The following is a 17,138-nucleotide window of genomic DNA, read 5'->3' as shown; positions in this document are numbered from 1 at the left end:
TTGTTATGTTTATATGGAAGGAAAAAAAGCATTTTGCTTTCAGGAAACTTTTGGGCCCTTTGCTTATCTCATTCATTTAAATTCATATTCAATTTTAAATAATATCTAAGTATACAGAAAATATATTTTGCACTACAGGTATCTTTTATATAATTAACAGTGCAATCACATGGAAGTAAGAGGAGATAAATTCCCTTGTTTCCTATAAGAGAAAATAAATGACCAGAAATTATATCAGACATGAACAAAACCTCTCCATCTTTGTCATGCATCTTCCCATATTCTCAAAAGCCTGGGTATTGATTTGCAACATACCCCAATGGTCAACAGTTTCAGGATAATGGAGGACTAACGTGGATAATTCAGAGGTCCTTTATGGAAAACACCTTGGAGACAATTTGCTGTAATTGATATTGAGACTATTTCAGCTCAAGCACTTCTGGCCTCATGTCTGTAAATGTTGTAGTTATATTCAATTGTCATTGGAATTCCTAATTTCTCCTAGACTTAAAATAGATATATACTAAAAGCAGATAGATGGGTCAAATGTCTATTCTCATATACTAAATCATATGGGCCTAACTCTGCAGTCCCTGTACACCTGCAGATTCCATTGATCAATAGGAGTTTTGCTAGAAGAAGCTTTGCAGGTTGGGAGCATTTGTTCCCACAGAGAATATTAACATAATACACATACTAATATATTGTCTCATATTGTACATCCATCTAAAATTGGCTCCAAATTTACTTTAAAAATTAGTAAGAGAAAAGGGAAATGTAGTTTAACAGGGCCTGAAAATCAGTAGTTTCGAACAGAATGATATAATTATGAAAGAATATTGTGATATACTTATAAAACCTGACTGCATACTAATGTGAATCACTATTTTGATTATAGTACATCAGTAGAAGTTCAATACTAATGGACAATATTACACTTACCTCCCCAGTGCTCATCACAAACTGTGAATAAGGTGGTTTTGTTGGCAAGTCCTGGGAAAACACTGCTGCACTCCATAACAATAGCCTGAGGAATCATTATAATGCAGGACACAATCCAGATAATTATAATGCTGTTCCTTGCCCGTTTGGCTGTACTTTTAAACATCAAAGGATGACAAATCGCATACCATCGATCCAAAGCAATGCAGCTTAGAGTGAGTACAGACACAGATACTGAAACAGTCTAAGAAAAAGAAAAATATTATGTAGACATTCCAGATATTTAACTTTCGACATGATTTATATTTTAACACAGTCAGAAATCTATTTACAGTGATATATTGTGGACTAGTGATATTAAATAGTATTTAATGAAAAATTAAATACCCTTTTATATCACTTACAAAAAAAATATAATCCTGTCTCTATCTGCCTTTCTCATTCTGAATAATACTTTAAGTTATGTATAGTTCCACCTGACTTGATAGAATAATTCAAAATTGTCACAGGATAATTCAATATACTTAAGTAAGTGTAGATGATTCAGGTCCTGTAAAACAGTAAAAGCAGCTATCTTACATTTTGCAAAATAGTGCTTGCAAGGGTACACTGTTTGAGATATTACATGAATGGCTATATCTAATAAAGAGCTTGAACCCCTAAGAGCTAGGTGCTACCACCTAACTTTTAGGCACATAGAATATAATCCAAAATCCTCCATTAGGGATGGAGGTATACTGTGCCTGGAGTGAGTTAGGCATCTCAGAACAGGGAGAAAAAAGCCTACACTACTGTGAGAAAATAAAATAGGAAATAGTGTGCCAGATGCTATTCTGCCTATTAGATGTCTAAGTGATCATATGTGCTCAGTCAGGGGCTGTCAGGGGGTACGTGAGAAGGCTGTAGCAGGTATGTGTAGACAGGCAGGGATGGAGTGCCACCATGCACGATGTTGTGCTGCTGCGCAGGCACCACCTGCCCAGCCAGATGTGGGGGGGTGAGGGAAGCCTGCACACAGCAGCTACTGCTACTCCATATTTGGCTGTGCCCCACCCCCTCACCCCCCAGTTCACATTCGACCATTCACCGCCCCCCCCCCCCCCCCCCGCTCCATGTCCAGCCACGCACCCTTCCCTTCCGCCCCCTCCCCATGCTCTGCGTTGGGCCACCAGGGGTAGACTGCTCCATGTCCGGCCGCTGGGAAACACTAACCCAAAAAGGTTGAAAAGCACTGTGCTAAATGATCATCAAAGTGATGTCTGAGTGATCATCATACGATTTGATTCTACCTACTTAAAGTCCCTGAACACAAAGGGATATCATTTAACACAAAGTGGATGAGCCTCTCTTGCTTGCTGCTTTTTGTGACTTAGTCATTAAGGCTAAGATGAAGGCATGTTACAAAAGTGGATGTGTTAACTGTTTTTATGAACTTTGCGCACCTGACTCAGAACTGAAAGTAGGCTTCCATTGACTCAGTATCCACAGTTCAGAATACTCTCCAAGGATAAGTAATCCAATAGGATTTTTAAAGAATGGGATAGGGTCTTTTTTTCTTTTAGAGTGGTTGTGATGGTGTTGTTGCTACATCTTTCATATAATTGCGAAGTGTCTGTACAGCACTCACCCACAAAGTGGAAGATCTAGTTCAAATCCAGGGTTTAACGCCCATTTTCCACATAGGAGGAGATCTTAGTCACTATGCTAGGGTGAGTGAATGGAACACACTGCATCCCTCATATTGAAGGGCTTGTGCAGGAAAGAATCCAAGAGGGATGATGACAGAGATAGAGAACAAAATGAAACTTGACTCTGTAGCCCCTTAGTCTGGGTACTCACTCAATAGTGAGTAAGTTCTGGTCCTTGCTCAAAGTATTGCTTCTGTTTTTGGCCTCAGCAGACACTGAAGAAAAGACATTGGATATGTTTTTGTTTGTTTGTTTGTTTCTTTGATGTGCCAGCAACCTGCATCATTATTTTGTTTTTTCTGTTAAAGAAAAAAAATCACTGTTCCACAGACATTCAATGGGCATGTCTACATGTGATGCTACATAGCCATAGCAACATGCTATGGCAACATAGCATCCACAGGTGTCTACACATGACCGGCAGCTACTTCACCATAGTGATACGCTCACCAAAGTAGCTGCTAAAAATAACCATGCAGCATGCGTCCGGTTTAGTGTGGGCTGTTACTGCGCTGTGATTTAGTTCTTCCAAAAGGTAGTACTAAATCACAGTGCAGTAACAATGTTGCCATAGCAACACATGTAGATGCACCCAACATGTAGAAGTTAATTATATAAGTTTATTTTTCTACCTGCTACAGAAAATAAACTACCACTGACTTATTTTCTTGTATTCAAAACAATGCTTGATAGTTTCACGAACTTTTCACATTCAGTGAGGTCCAAGGGTATGCAGATGGTGAAAGTATAAAAAAAAAACCCCACTGTAACAGAATGGGGGCTCTGGAACAAGTTGGGCAGTTCTGAATCCATACAATAAAGGGCTGTAGTGCACAACTTTCATTGCCACCTGCTGATTATTCTACTTGACCATGGCTCTGCAACTTTAACAATGCAGTTTCCTTACATGTGTTTTGTGTACATAAGACCTGTATTGACCTCAGTTAAAGCAGCAAAGGTACAATTTGAAAGTGATTCATTTGGATCTATACCCATGAAGGGACTAAAAGATTTATTATTGTGGAATCTGCATAAATCAATGTAGTCTGATAAGTTAGGTAATACATATTTATTAATATTTACTAGTTTAACATAGTTTTACTTCAATTTTTTTTCATAATTTATGTAACCTAATGGTAATAACTGCTGTTTAGTTGGGACAGTATGAATAACTTCTACAGTAGAAGGACAGTTTTAACTCTTTCTAATAGTGCTTAGTAAGTATTAAAATCATATGAAATTCTGAGTCCACTCTAACTACAAAAGGCCTTGAGAATTCATTAATTGTAGTACAAAGTGGATGCATAATAAACCACTTTGCACTGGAAAAATGAGTGTCCTATGAAGATCATCAGAGAATTTGCTCTGTAGGTATATTGCTAAATAAAGGTGGGAATTAAACTGCATTGCAAATTCAGCAAAATATTTTATTGGATTTATTTAATACCTATTTAGACACTTACAAGTGGAACATTCAGTTATTACCTGATAGCAGCCCTTTTATCAGGGCATACTAGTTAAGCAGATTCTACTGCAATGTTCCTTTTAGCAACAATCAAGTACATACAAAATGTAGAGAACAATACCTGTAAATAAGGGATCACCTTGCAGAGAGTCTGCCCAAAGAACCACGTTTCTGTAATGTCCACCACTAAAGTGGCTGGAAGACAAGTGATTGTGACAAGAACATCAGCCAGCGAGAGGTTGACTATGAAATAGTTGGTAACTGTCCGCATGTGATGGTTCTTCCACACTGCAACACAAACTGAATTTGTAAAGAAAAGTTAATTCATTTGAAATAAATAGAAGGAATACTCCAATGGGAGTATACTTTGCAGGGGTGATTATTAATAGTAGGTATAGGAATCCTTTTTTAAACCTACATGCAATATAATGTAGAAGTTGTTAATTTTCATTTATAATGAATAACATAGTTACCTGTAGAAGCATCTAAAACCAATGTGGAACCAATACCTACATCAGTCCTCTAAGAACTAAGATTTGAGAAATGTTGGTTGAAATGTAAATAAGTCTACTTATCGGATGTTACTATTTTTATTACATATTTAAAATATTTTCCCATGTGTCCATTTTAAAAACATTTCTTTATTCTACAAGAATTCCAGAAAAATAGACAAATTATTAAAGGTTTGTTTCATATTTACATCCAGTATCTTGGTGTTGAATTAAAATTGCTACTGGAAAAAAAGTTTTGGACCAACCAACAATTGTTCCACTACAAAATGGACAATTTTAACTGTGTTTCAGAATACATGGTGGTTTTACTCCAGTACTATACAAAACATCTGAAATAGGTATGCCAGCAAAACATATACGCAGTTTTCTTTGTATTTTTCTTTGCATTATTAAGCACAACCCATTATCACCATGGTATGTTTCTGATGATCATCCATTTGGAGAAAGCATATAAGTATACAAGAAAAGAATGAGGATTCAAAAATTCTTTTTTCCCCCTTGCCTACCCTGACCCCAACTTGAAAGGTTTCAGAAACAAGGAAAATCACTCCTCAAGTATGTCTGAATACTGTAAAAGAAACTAACATCATAAAAAAAAAATCTGAAGGGGAAAAAAACCAAAGAGCTCTCTGTGACACTTCTAACATGAGCTTTGTTGACATAAAAGAAATGTTATAAAAATAAACCACCATTGCTGACCATTTCAATTTTACTGTTTAACACTGGAAGTTTGTATAAAAGGCTGTGAGTTTGTTACTTTATTTTGTTCTTTGCCTTAAAAGCAATCCAGCTAGGAAGTATACAGTTGCCTCTTGTCTGTTGACAAAGGTGGAATATTCAACGGAGGCAATTTTTTCACTACTTGTTATTTGTTAGCAGAAAATAAATGTAAAATAAAAATAATGTGGTAAAATGAAGAGTTTAGTTACACTGTTCTTGTTAGGAGATTTCTAATAATTCCACATTCTTCAATTAAGTGATTATGCTTAAATCCGCCTGTATTCAACCATGTTTATGCTTTTTGGAAAAAAGGGATCTTAGTTCATTTCTAGATGACACTTTTTAGTGGGTTTAAAGCGGATTAAATGCCTTTTGCATTTGGCATTGCTTTAATGGCATTGCTGTTTGCACGTTTGGCAGTGTATTGTGCATTAATTCCAGCCGCCGTAGCACATTTGGCAGCATAATCCATCTTAAATGACTTTGGGACACAGCAAGTGACTTTGGGGTGCTGCAAAATAAAACACCTCCAAGGAGCTTTAGTTTCCTACCCTACAGCTGAGGAGGGAAGCGCCAGGCTCTGTGCAACTCAGGGGCTATGCAGGCAAGCCATGCAGGCAGACCAGCAACAGCCCAGGAAGGCAGGCTCCACAGAAGGGGGGCGGGGAAAAAGGGGCAAGCCTGATCTTTTTTCTTTCCCCCAGAGCCTGCCTGGCTGAGCTGTGTAGGGGTCTGGTACTTCCCTCCATGGCTGTGATGCCCCCTGGGATTGCCCAAGCTGGGTGCCTGTGGGTGGATGCTGCCTGAGGGGGGCCACCGCTGCTGTGGAGGGAAGCACCACTCCCCACCCCTGCTGCTCACTCTGACCACCAGCAGCTTGCTCTCCCCTCCCTGCCACTGGAGAGGCAGATAAGGATAGGGCTTCAACACGGGTATACATGACACAGGGGTTTACTTCGCTGTAAATTTAAGTGGTGTTTTTAAAAAAACCACTGCTTCAGTTTAGGGAGAATTAAATCCCTGTGTTGTGTACACATGCCCTTAATCCTGTTATGTCAAGGAGAAAGGTACTTGGCTGCAATCATTGCTTTTGGTAATGCATTACCAAATCAGGAGAACTTCTACAGAACAACACAAACAGGATCAAGCTTGATGGTTACAACAGTAACACAAGTGAATGCATTGCATTTCATATGCTATATTCAGACCTTTATGTCAACATGAACAAATTAATCCTCATAACATCCCTGGGAGGTAAGTAAATATTATCATCTTCATTTTGTGTGTGAGGCAAGTGAAGCATAGAACATAAGTTGCCCAAGGCAATATAGCATATCAAGACAATGAAGGGAGTTGGATTACCTTGGTTCTCAACTAATGCTTCCAAACTACACTGACTTATTAGGAAAAAGAAAAACTCTCTGGAAGCATACAATATGAACCACAATAATTGCTCTGCCCTTGTTCATGCCCTGAGTGAATAACTAAGAATTCCCTTACAATCACATTATAGGGGCATGAAACAGCCAGGAAATGGGGGAAATTATCATTTAAAAGTTCAAACCTTTTGCCAAATTATTTATTCTCATTTATTTTGTCCAAAATTTTAAACACTAATTCTTGGGGAATAACTTTCTATCCTATGTTTGAATGTTGTCTAGCATAATAAGATTTCTACTAATGGTTTCAGGCACTACCTTAATAATTAATGAGGTTCCTACCGACATGTCTTTCTAAATTAGGGAAACAATTATGGGACACAGGAAGCTGTTATGAAATGCCTCTGGAAAAAAGGCTGTACACAAAGTTGGCTCATCTTTGCTTCCAAGTAGGGCCCTATCCTTGTTGACATGTCATTCCTGAGCTGAGGGGACGATGGGGGTGGGCCCTGTGTGCTCCCCGGCAGACCCAGAAGTACTTCCGGTCCACTTCCAGGTTCGCCGCCAAGCATGTGAAGGGCCCCCCCCCGCACTCCTGTGGGACGCCCATGTGCCCCAGCATTGCAGCATTCATGAGCCATGCCTGCTACCTCAAGGCATGTAGAAAAAACTTTTAAAGTTGTGTCTATGTCCAGCATCGAATCTTCAGAACTGGAATCGTTCAATCAATTAATTGAATCGCTGTCCCTGATTCAGGCCAAATCTGAATTGAATAGGGCCCTCTTCCCACACCCCAACTATGCAGCATCCCTAGAGACCTAGAGGAAGAGGGACCTCTGGGTTCTAGGTCAAACGGGAAGAGATTTAGAAGACCAAAACTCCTATAGTATGAAGGTAAAAGATATATGGAACTTATGAAACATGGAAAGTTGCATGTTATGAACACCTGCTAGGCAACATACACCAGTCCAAGTTTAACAAACTTCTTTGATTCTTGGCTGACAATTCTTGAATGTGATTAAATTTTATAAAAAAGGCCTAGACATGCCCCAATATAAAAGAGGGAAGGAGAAGAGAGATTTTTAATGACAGAGTAAAAAAAAAATATGTGAGAGAAGGCAAAAAGAAAAGGGAGAAAAAGGAGAATTATTTTTGCTGTTACAAGCCTCAACTCATATCTCATGGTTCATCCATGACTTCTGTAATCCTCGATGAAATTTTAGTTTTGAGTTTACAAAAAAAAAATTGCACTTGAACTCCTTAATGGTAAATGCAAATATGCATTGTGAGAAACCTCTTTGTTTTTACACCATCTATTTTCTCATTCATAATTAAATATCGTAATCAGACAACATATGCCTTCTGCTAATATAAAGAAATTGCTAAACATGAAATCTTGATCTTACAATTAGCAAACAGAGGAGATAAAAAGAACTTGACTAAAAGTGGCTGCTATTCTTACTTTTGCCACATAGTGTCAGTGAAAGCTCAAAAATTAAAATGAGTTATGCTGTGTGTGTTTAGAAGGCTGCATTGTAGTATTATCAAATGGCTCATATGAGACTTATTTCTACAAAGTTTATCATAGAGTTTAATGATTATATTGGGTAACACAGTTATTAATTTACATAGAATGCAAAATTTGAATTTTATTCTAGGGGAGCACAATGGACGGGGAAGTATGACTTGTGGGGAGGAAGTATGCAAGTTTCCCAGAAAACATTTTTCAACACAGAAAAAAGTTTACATGGAACTCTCATGAGGGATTTGACTTGTATTGACAAGAGCACAGTGAATTCACACCAAAGATTACATATTAAGACAATACTGCATGAAGTCCTCATTACAGAATCATATGGTTGGAAGAGATCTTAAGGGTCATCTTGTGGAATCTCTTGCATGAAGGAAGGAATGCTACTCCTAAATCATCCCTGTCCCACACTTATCCAGCCTCCTTTTGAGAACCTCCAATGAAGGAGATTCCATAAGTTCCCCAGGCAGTTTATTCCACTGTCTTATTGCCTCACAGAGAGGAAATTTCCTTATATCTAATCTAAATGTACTTTGTTGATGTTTAAAGCCATGTTTGGTATCTTTTGTATCAAGACTAGTTGTTTTCTCTATTGCAACCTTCAGATATTTGGCCTTCTATTGTGTCCAACCTAATTGCCTTTGCTCCAAGATGAAAATGCCTAGTTTTGTTACTTGCTGGGTTTTGGTCGTAGCTGCGTTGGTCTAAAGACATTGGCTTTTTTGGGTAGATGTGATCGCTTTTATTAGACTAACTGAGTAGTTGGAAAAAAGTTGTTTGCAAGCTTTTGGGCAGTCACCCTTCTTCAGCCTTCCTTATCATTTTGCTGCCCACCTCTGGACCCTCTCTACCTTCTCCGTACCCTTCTTAAAATGTGAAACTCAGAACTCCACAGGATACTCTAGATGAGGCCAATCAGTGCCTAGTAGAGTTAGACACTTATCTCCTGTGCCTAACACCTAATAATACTGTTGATGCAGCCCAAAATTGCATTTACTTTTTTTCTTGCAATTGCGTCACATTGCTGACTGACTTGTTTAAGTAAAGAAAGTTTCAGATATCTCATTATGTTCTATTAAAAAAAACTCAGATGTGACAGAAAAGATCAGTGCTGTTCATGAATAAATGTGCTTCCAGTTATTTTAATGCCTTGGGATATTTTAATTATAGAGTATAAAGCTATATATTGAATTAGCATAGTTCATTGTATCTGGAATTGAATATGAAAAAAAATACAAAGGCTCCAGCTGGTTGTAGAAAATGCAGCTGCTGGCTCCTTTGAGGTTTAGACTGTCCTGAGCATATTAAACATATGTGCTATAGCCTTTCTTTCAGTATTAATTTATTTCTATTGCCAATTTTTTGTCTAGATTCCAATGCTAAATCATTTCTCTAGCACTCTAGAAGGGTCCTACCCACTGCTCATTCAATAACCTTCCAATTCTACTTCTAAACCCAAATAAAACATAATTTTGTCCTTTAAAAATACCTGAAACTTCCCAAATATTTATTTATATAGATGAAACTTAGTAACAGGTTCTGAGATACTTTGCTGACTGAAATGGTTTACACTTCCAGCTAGATATAAACAAAGCCTTATTACTTTCTTTTGTTTTATAAGAAGCTGATTTACTTCCTCCTTTCTGCTTTATAACTTTATATCATTATTGCAACATCAGAACCAAACAATTATCTCATATGGAATTTATTCTGAAGTTATAAGCTGGTTGGTGGCATCCTCAAGTGAAACAGACTGAATAGGAAAAAAGTTTCTATTTTGTACATGCATATTTTGATAATCAACAGTGATGGACATTTTTTATAAGCATTTATAAGATTTATATGTATTTTTTTCCTATGGATTAGCTGCTGAAACCTTTTCATAAGACAAACCTTAGTGACCAAGGTATCAACGATGGTGCATACAAAGTTAGATTATGATGCTGAGAGAAATGACAAAGAGAGGAACAATACACGGGAATTCAGAAACAGTGAAGAGTCACTGAAACATAACAACAGTGAGTGTTTTATAACCTATATGTGCTAGTTAGCAGGTCACAACCTGCTAAAAACAGTTACATGTTCTTTACCAACTTTTTGTTGCAGGTTAATTGTTACTTCATTTGAATATAGAGAAGGAATATTACAAGCAGTTCTGAACAACATGGGAAAACCATTATTTGAAAAATGTAGGGTAAAATAACCTAGGTTGGAATTAAGATACAATGGGCACGTCTACACGTGTCACTATGGCACCGTTGTTACTGAGCCATCATTTAGTACTTCCTCTTGGAAGCACTAAAAGATGGCATAGTAACTGCTGATGCTGCGGCTTGGCTGCTGAGCATGGTTATTTTTGGATACTGTGTCACCATAGTGACACAATATAATAGGGGAGCACATCACTAAAGCAACATAGCTGTGGCATCATGGGTTTTGTCTGCAGTTGCTATGTCGCTATAGTGCATTGCTATGGTGATGTAACATCACGTGTAGACACACCAGCTATCACTGGCATCTTGCAATCACAAACGATATGGACTTTGTGTTCACTCTTTGCAGTAGCAACCTGTGCTCTATTTCCATGCTTGGGCATTCTGCTAGCAGGAACAACATGTTTACACCATTTCCTGAAGCATCTATCAAGATCTAATAGCTGCAGAAAAGATAAATGCATGATTTTAAAAGCATACATTTACATATTCAGATATAAATATACACACATACATTAAAGAGCCAGTACACTCACTTAAGTAACTAAATAACAGGGATTGATCAAGATTGGTAATCTTGGCATAAAAATACAAAATACTAAAAGTATTTATGCACCCAAATCACAAAAAAAGTGATCCAGAATACATCCAGACAATAGCCTCCAAATCCATTACATTTTGGATTTCAAAGATTCCTAAGTGTCTAAGCTACTTACATCTATGGAAGTGCCCTATTCCTAAGAGTGAGGTACCTAACTCTGCTCAAGTTTCATTGCAATCCAGAAAAGAAGTCAGGTAGTGGCTCAACTCCATTTATAACCCTGGAGGAACCCAATCTATTAGGCATACTTAGAACATACCTAATACACAATGACAACACTAAGTTCTGCATAAAGAGCAACAGCCACAGCCATTTTCATTCAAAAACAGATGGTGGAGGAATAATGAAGATGGTGGTAGGACTACCCACATTTATATAGTAACCTATTTAGAAGCACTAAATTGACATAGATGCCTAATGTGTGTCATTGATTCAGATATTCAAGTTTGAGGAGAGTTTCGGGGCAGAGGGAAAGAGTTCAGACATATCCTACACTTGGTGTTTCTTGTAGACAAGCTGTTGGAAGCTTCCCTTCTCAGGATCTGTGGTCTCTGAATTACCCCCTAATTTTGTAGGTGTTTGAAGTGTAAGGGAACAATATAGATCTTGTGCTATATCAATATTTTCAGAATATCTCTTGTCATGTATAGAGAAGATTTTAAATACTAAGGTACTTACCTAATAAAGATTAATAGCAAAGTTGTTATCACCATCTATTTTACAGTATTTTGATAACTATATTATTACTTTCATAATATTAGAGAAAACTAATTAGAAGTTTGCAAAGAATAACAGAGCATAAACTTGGGCTGCATCTTAAAAATAGTCTGTAATTTTGTTTCCACTATACATTGTGGGCATGATTAATAGTAGGTGCAAATGGCTTTTAGACAGCACATGTTGGGTAGCTAGATGTTTAAGAGCTACTAAGTGTGCTTGAAATTGATTTAGTTCCTATAATGGAATAAAAGAACAAAATGAGATGCTGAGTTGAGATCCTTGGAAGAGTTTAATCCATTATGTCCACATTACAGCTGCCTACAAAAAGTATGTTATCTGTGATTCGAGCGATTAGTTGGTGATTATAAAAACAAACCCTTATAGGAATGGTAAATGTTAAGTTTTCCTTTCTGAAAAAGAATTAAAAACAGAAATAGTTGTATTCTCTTCAGAACTTTAGCCTGGAATTCAGAAAAAAAACAAGCCATTTTTATTCAGAAATATTTGGTGGACCTTAAGCTTTATAATAATTTTAAGATTTTACATTTCCTAGTGATGGTAGGATAGTAATTGCAGTATTAAATGGAATACCACTTCCCACAGATTTTCAAAGCAAGATAAATCAGGAAGAGCTAGAAATTTCACAAAACTCAGCTTAATTGAGATTTCCGAATAGAATATCTTTGACTATGCCCATGAGTTTTCTATTCTGGGCCAAAATGACTATCTAAACTTTGAGCCAGTCTCATAGCATGTTTCTCAGGTCTCATAATAAGTAAGCTCAGCTTTGCAAGATATCTTTATTTTTCAATGAAATGATCAGTATATAGAAAGAAATATCATATAAATAATACTTATTTCCCTGTACTGATTATACAAAGAAATAAAGGAAGGAAGGAGACCTCCTCATTTCTTTTCTTTATAGGCTTTTCTTGTATTGACTTCTAAAAATAATGTAAATGGATTTTCATTCTAGAAGCAAAACAAAACATGAAATATTCATTAAGAAGCTAAGCATTATAAAGTACAATAAAAGTAGTGTGAGATAATATGCCATGGAACATGACAATGTGTACAACAGGGGTGGGCAATTTTATTTTAGCTAGTCGGCCACTCATTGAGTTATGGTAAGCTGTCCCGGGCCACACACACAAAATCTTTCAAAAGACTTCTTTTTAACAAATTAGAGATAAAAAATACCCCAAATTATATCCTAAAAACCAAACATCTACTATAATGTATTTTAATTATTTTAAACTCTTCTTCTGATTTATGTTTTTTTGAGTAGTGTATATAGAAGTGACCGCATAATAGCTCAAAATAATGTCTCACTCTTGTATATTGTGTGTGTGTGGGGGGTGTCTGTGTGGGGGGTAGGTGTATGTGGGAAGGTGTACCATGTGTGAGGGTAGTGCAGGTGTATGGGGAAGTGTGGGATGTGGGGGGTAAGTTATATGTGGGGTGTGAGGGGTAGGATGTATGTGTGTGTAAGGGGATGCCGGCGTTAGGTCCGAGAAGCAAGCTAGTGGTCGGGGTAGGGAAGGAGGGAGCAAAGCAGGGAAGGTCAGGCAGTGTATGCAGCAGAGCTCATCCAGGCAGTGTGGTGCAGGTGCAGTCTTCCCTCCCCATCTAGCCCATGGCTGTCCCTGCAGCACTTTGCATAGGGCCGAGCCCCACCCGCTTTGCCTGGGGCAGCCCGTGCCTTGCTCCCACCCACCCCCCACCCCGCTGCTGAGTGGCTTCTGCCCTAGCACACAGGGTTCCAGCTTCAGCTTCTGGCTGCCTTCCACCCACTTGGCCACTTGGAGGTGGCTGCTGATCATACCAGGTGCCTGAGGGGGTGGAAGGCAGCTGGGAGCTAGAGCCCAGAGTGCTGGGGTAGAAGCTATTTGGCTGCAGCACCCCTTCTCCCCCATCCAGGTTGGGCATGTGATGTTTGTTGAGTGTCCCCACAGCTGCCGCTGCTTCCATGTGCTACCTGCTGCCTGGAACAGCATGGAAGGGGCAGGAGGAAGAGGAGCTGCTGTAGGTGAGGGGAGGCAAGCAGTACTTAGGCAGCTGCAACAGCAGTGGGAAGAGCAGCACTTGTTAAAGCAAGTACTAAATGACTGTGCAGTAACAACTACACAATCAGGCTCACTAGACGTACCCAGTAGGCATGCTGTGCTTTCCCAGATTCACAGGAGTTTAGGGCTGGAAAGGACCTTGTGAGATCATTGGGTCCAGCCCCCCTGCTTTGGGCAGGAACGACTGCTGGGGTCAAGTAACTCCAGGAATGTGTGCTTCCAGTCTTCTTTTGAAGATCTTCAGGGTAGGTGCCTGCACCATTCCCACTGGGAGTCTATTCCAGAGTCTGCTCAAATGAATCGTGAAGAAGTTTTTCCTTATATCTAGTCTGAAACCTTCTTCTAGGAATTTATGACCATTGCTCCTGGTTTTCTACTGCTCATCCTCCTTAATGTTGTCTGATGAGGGTGTATACATGCCCTCTGCAAGACTGCAGTGCAAATGTGGCAGGGCCAGATAGTAGACCTGTATATTTTGAGTTTTAATGCTTTTGGCATAATACAGAAATGTTTATTAACACAACATCTTTTAAAACACTACTAAAGCAGACCTTAAGAATTTCATTGTGAAGCTTGGTGTCATCTTCTGCATTAGTAAGGAAATAGACTTAATAGATCTATTCTGTATTTCTTAATATTAATTACAGATTTGTATATCTTGTAATAAAATAACTTTCCCTTGAATATTCATAAACATAAAAAGTGGGTATCTTTGTGTGTCATGACAGCTGAAGGAGTATCTCTGTAATACATTAATTTCAAGCTACATTAGTGAGGCTATTATTAGTGTAGGCATTTTTATAGATATCATACCGTAGGGAGGAAAATTATTCACAAACTTAAGAAAATGAAATTAGAGAATTAAAAATGGGTTAAAATACCAGTGCCATGATGAGATCAGTGAAGAACAATTTATTTTAGGAAAGCTGTCCATTAATTTTTCAACATTTTTACTGATTATCTGGAAAAGGAGCAAAGAGCACATTAATTAAATTTGTAGAGGACACTAAATTTGGTTTTGAAAATAGCAGTAAAGGCAAAAGACCTTTAATTCCTTAGGTTGTCAATCTGATACTATTCATGACAGTTAAGCAGTAAACGCATTCAACTAAATTTTATATAAAAACAGGAATGTAAAATAAATCCAGATTCAATTTGGGTAATAAAAACCACAGAGATAGAGAGAAGCAGCTATTTGGATTCTAAGAATTCAGCAAATTCCTACAGATAAATATGCTGTATTCATGTAAGATGTTGGACTTCCCATCCATATTAAAAAGTACATGTGCAAATAATACCAAATTTGTCCAGTGAAAATCAGTATGGTTTCTATCAACTGATTTCAAGATTCTATGATTATCAAAGAAAACTATGCTTTAAGAAGTTGTTTACTCATATGTTTTCCTATTTACCTTTACTTCTCTTCTTCTTTGGTGGCCCATTACTAAAGTATTTGAGACAAGACAGGATACTACATCTGAAAATGTTCTTTTTATAACTACGAATGGGAGTAACGGCACAGCGATCATCCTGGGCTCATTTGTTAAAACTGGTGAACTAGATCAGTGGAGACCAACATTTTGGTAGGTGCCACAAATTAGCTTTGCATCCTTCCCAAGTGGCGCTCTAATCTGCTTCCCCTGCCTGATCTGTTGCTTTACTTTCGGATATTTCCCCTGTGCTATCTGCTTGATCTACTGTTCTGAATTTAGCTCCCCTGCCCAATCTGCTGCTTTGCTTTTTGCTTCTTGTCCTATCTGCACTGTGCTGCCTGTCCTATCCCCAGTCTGCTGTATGCCACATACACAGGCTGCCAGTGTCACTTGTCACATGCATATCACAGGTTGGCCACCCTGAACTAGAAATTTTTCAGCAATTAACAAAATGTTGGAGGAGGAGGCAGCTAGATGTCTTCAGAGGATTAGTTATGTGATATGCAGACTCTCAAAGATTCAGCTTATGGTCAAGTCTGTAGAAAATGAAAGCTGTTACTATTTTATTCCTGAGACATCTGTGAAATGAGTTGGTGCACTCAGGAAATGAATGGCCACCTCACACCCACAAGAAATCATAACTATCACTAACACCATTAATGGCCATCTTTACAGAGCTGACAACACAGGATTAGCATGCAATTATAAAATCTATTTGATATCTTTTTGTTTTATTGTAGACAATAAAAACAAAAACATGTCTATTCAAGAGCTGTAGTCCTTGACACATGCTTTACATTAGAGATGCAAGGATTTTTATATATAAATGTCACAATACACAGTGCAGTATAACAAGGAGATCCAACCCCTTCAATCTTAAAATGGCTCATGTTAAAGTTGGTATGATTCATTAAAATGAAGGGACGGTTCACTGCTGAAAAGCTGTGTAACGGTGAAAGTGTACCCTTCAGAATACATCTATGAGAAACCATAAGATGGGGGGTTAATACTGTTAAACTTAAACGTTTATTTCCAGTGCACATCTAAGGAATTCATTTCTTTTGACCACAAAAAGAAAAGGCTCACTTCTCCATAGGTTAAAAGCATAAGCACACCACAGATACATAGTACTTTTGGGGTTATGAATCACAAAGCACATTACATATTCATGACTGCTGCTTTGATAATTAAGATTAAACAAACCATACAACACACTTCCAAGCAAACCAAAAACATATTCCCAAAATATGCTTAAGGCTCTGAAATCATGCTCCTCCATGAGACCCAGAGGGCTGCTGTATTTTATTTCCATAGCTGTGGTAGATGGTCTAAATACTAAGAACTGGAGTATAGAACTAAAACCAAGTTGCATTTTGGAAAGTTGGTGAGTCTGCACAGGTGTGATGAACAAACTTTGGAAGTGGAATGGATGCATGTTTTTGGAAACTGACTATTAAATACAGAACCTTTCACCTTCTGACTACTGGCAATGCCAGCATAAAACTTACAAGGACACTTGTGCAGCTACTGTAAATGCTATTCATGTTTTGAGGTTACATGGAGAATCTGGTTTTTGAAAAAGTCACTAATGCCTTTTAAAAGTACTAACTCAACTCACATTAGATTTCAGATGTTTATCAGAAATATATCAAAGCCTTTGGGGCCTAGTTAGACATGAGCCAGCTGGAAAAAGAAGCAAAGAAAGAAACACAGCTGATAATCAGTTATTTCCCTTTTGAGTACCCTATCAAATACATGAGTCCAAACATACAGTCGATGTTTTCCCTTGTCACAGGACCTCTCTTTTGAAGTTCAGGCATTCCAGTGGAACTCCTCTGCCCCCTCATGATCTTTTCAAGAGTGTTCTT

The 17,138-nt window shown here is 38.0% G+C and overlaps 1 protein-coding gene across 1 annotated transcript in view; it reads right to left on the bottom strand.

The window, feature by feature from the left end:
* The window catches only part of HCRTR2 (hypocretin receptor 2), a 66,439-nt gene that overhangs the window by 31,693 nt on the left and 17,608 nt on the right, over positions 1-17,138 (bottom strand). Inside the window, exons 2-3 of the mRNA XM_006262422.4 lie at positions 4,217-4,395; positions 943-1,186 (exon numbers count right to left, since the gene is read on the bottom strand). Coding sequence (XP_006262484.2) covers positions 943-1,186; positions 4,217-4,395 — 423 coding nt within the window. The remainder of the gene's footprint in view (positions 1-942; positions 1,187-4,216; positions 4,396-17,138) is intronic.

This window comes from Alligator mississippiensis, chromosome 1 (assembly GCF_030867095.1).
Source record: "Alligator mississippiensis isolate rAllMis1 chromosome 1, rAllMis1, whole genome shotgun sequence".
NCBI classification, from domain to species: Eukaryota; Metazoa; Chordata; order Crocodylia; family Alligatoridae; genus Alligator; species Alligator mississippiensis.
The sequence above is the reverse complement of the archived record's forward strand: the minus strand, read 5'-3'. Positions and strand labels throughout refer to the sequence as shown.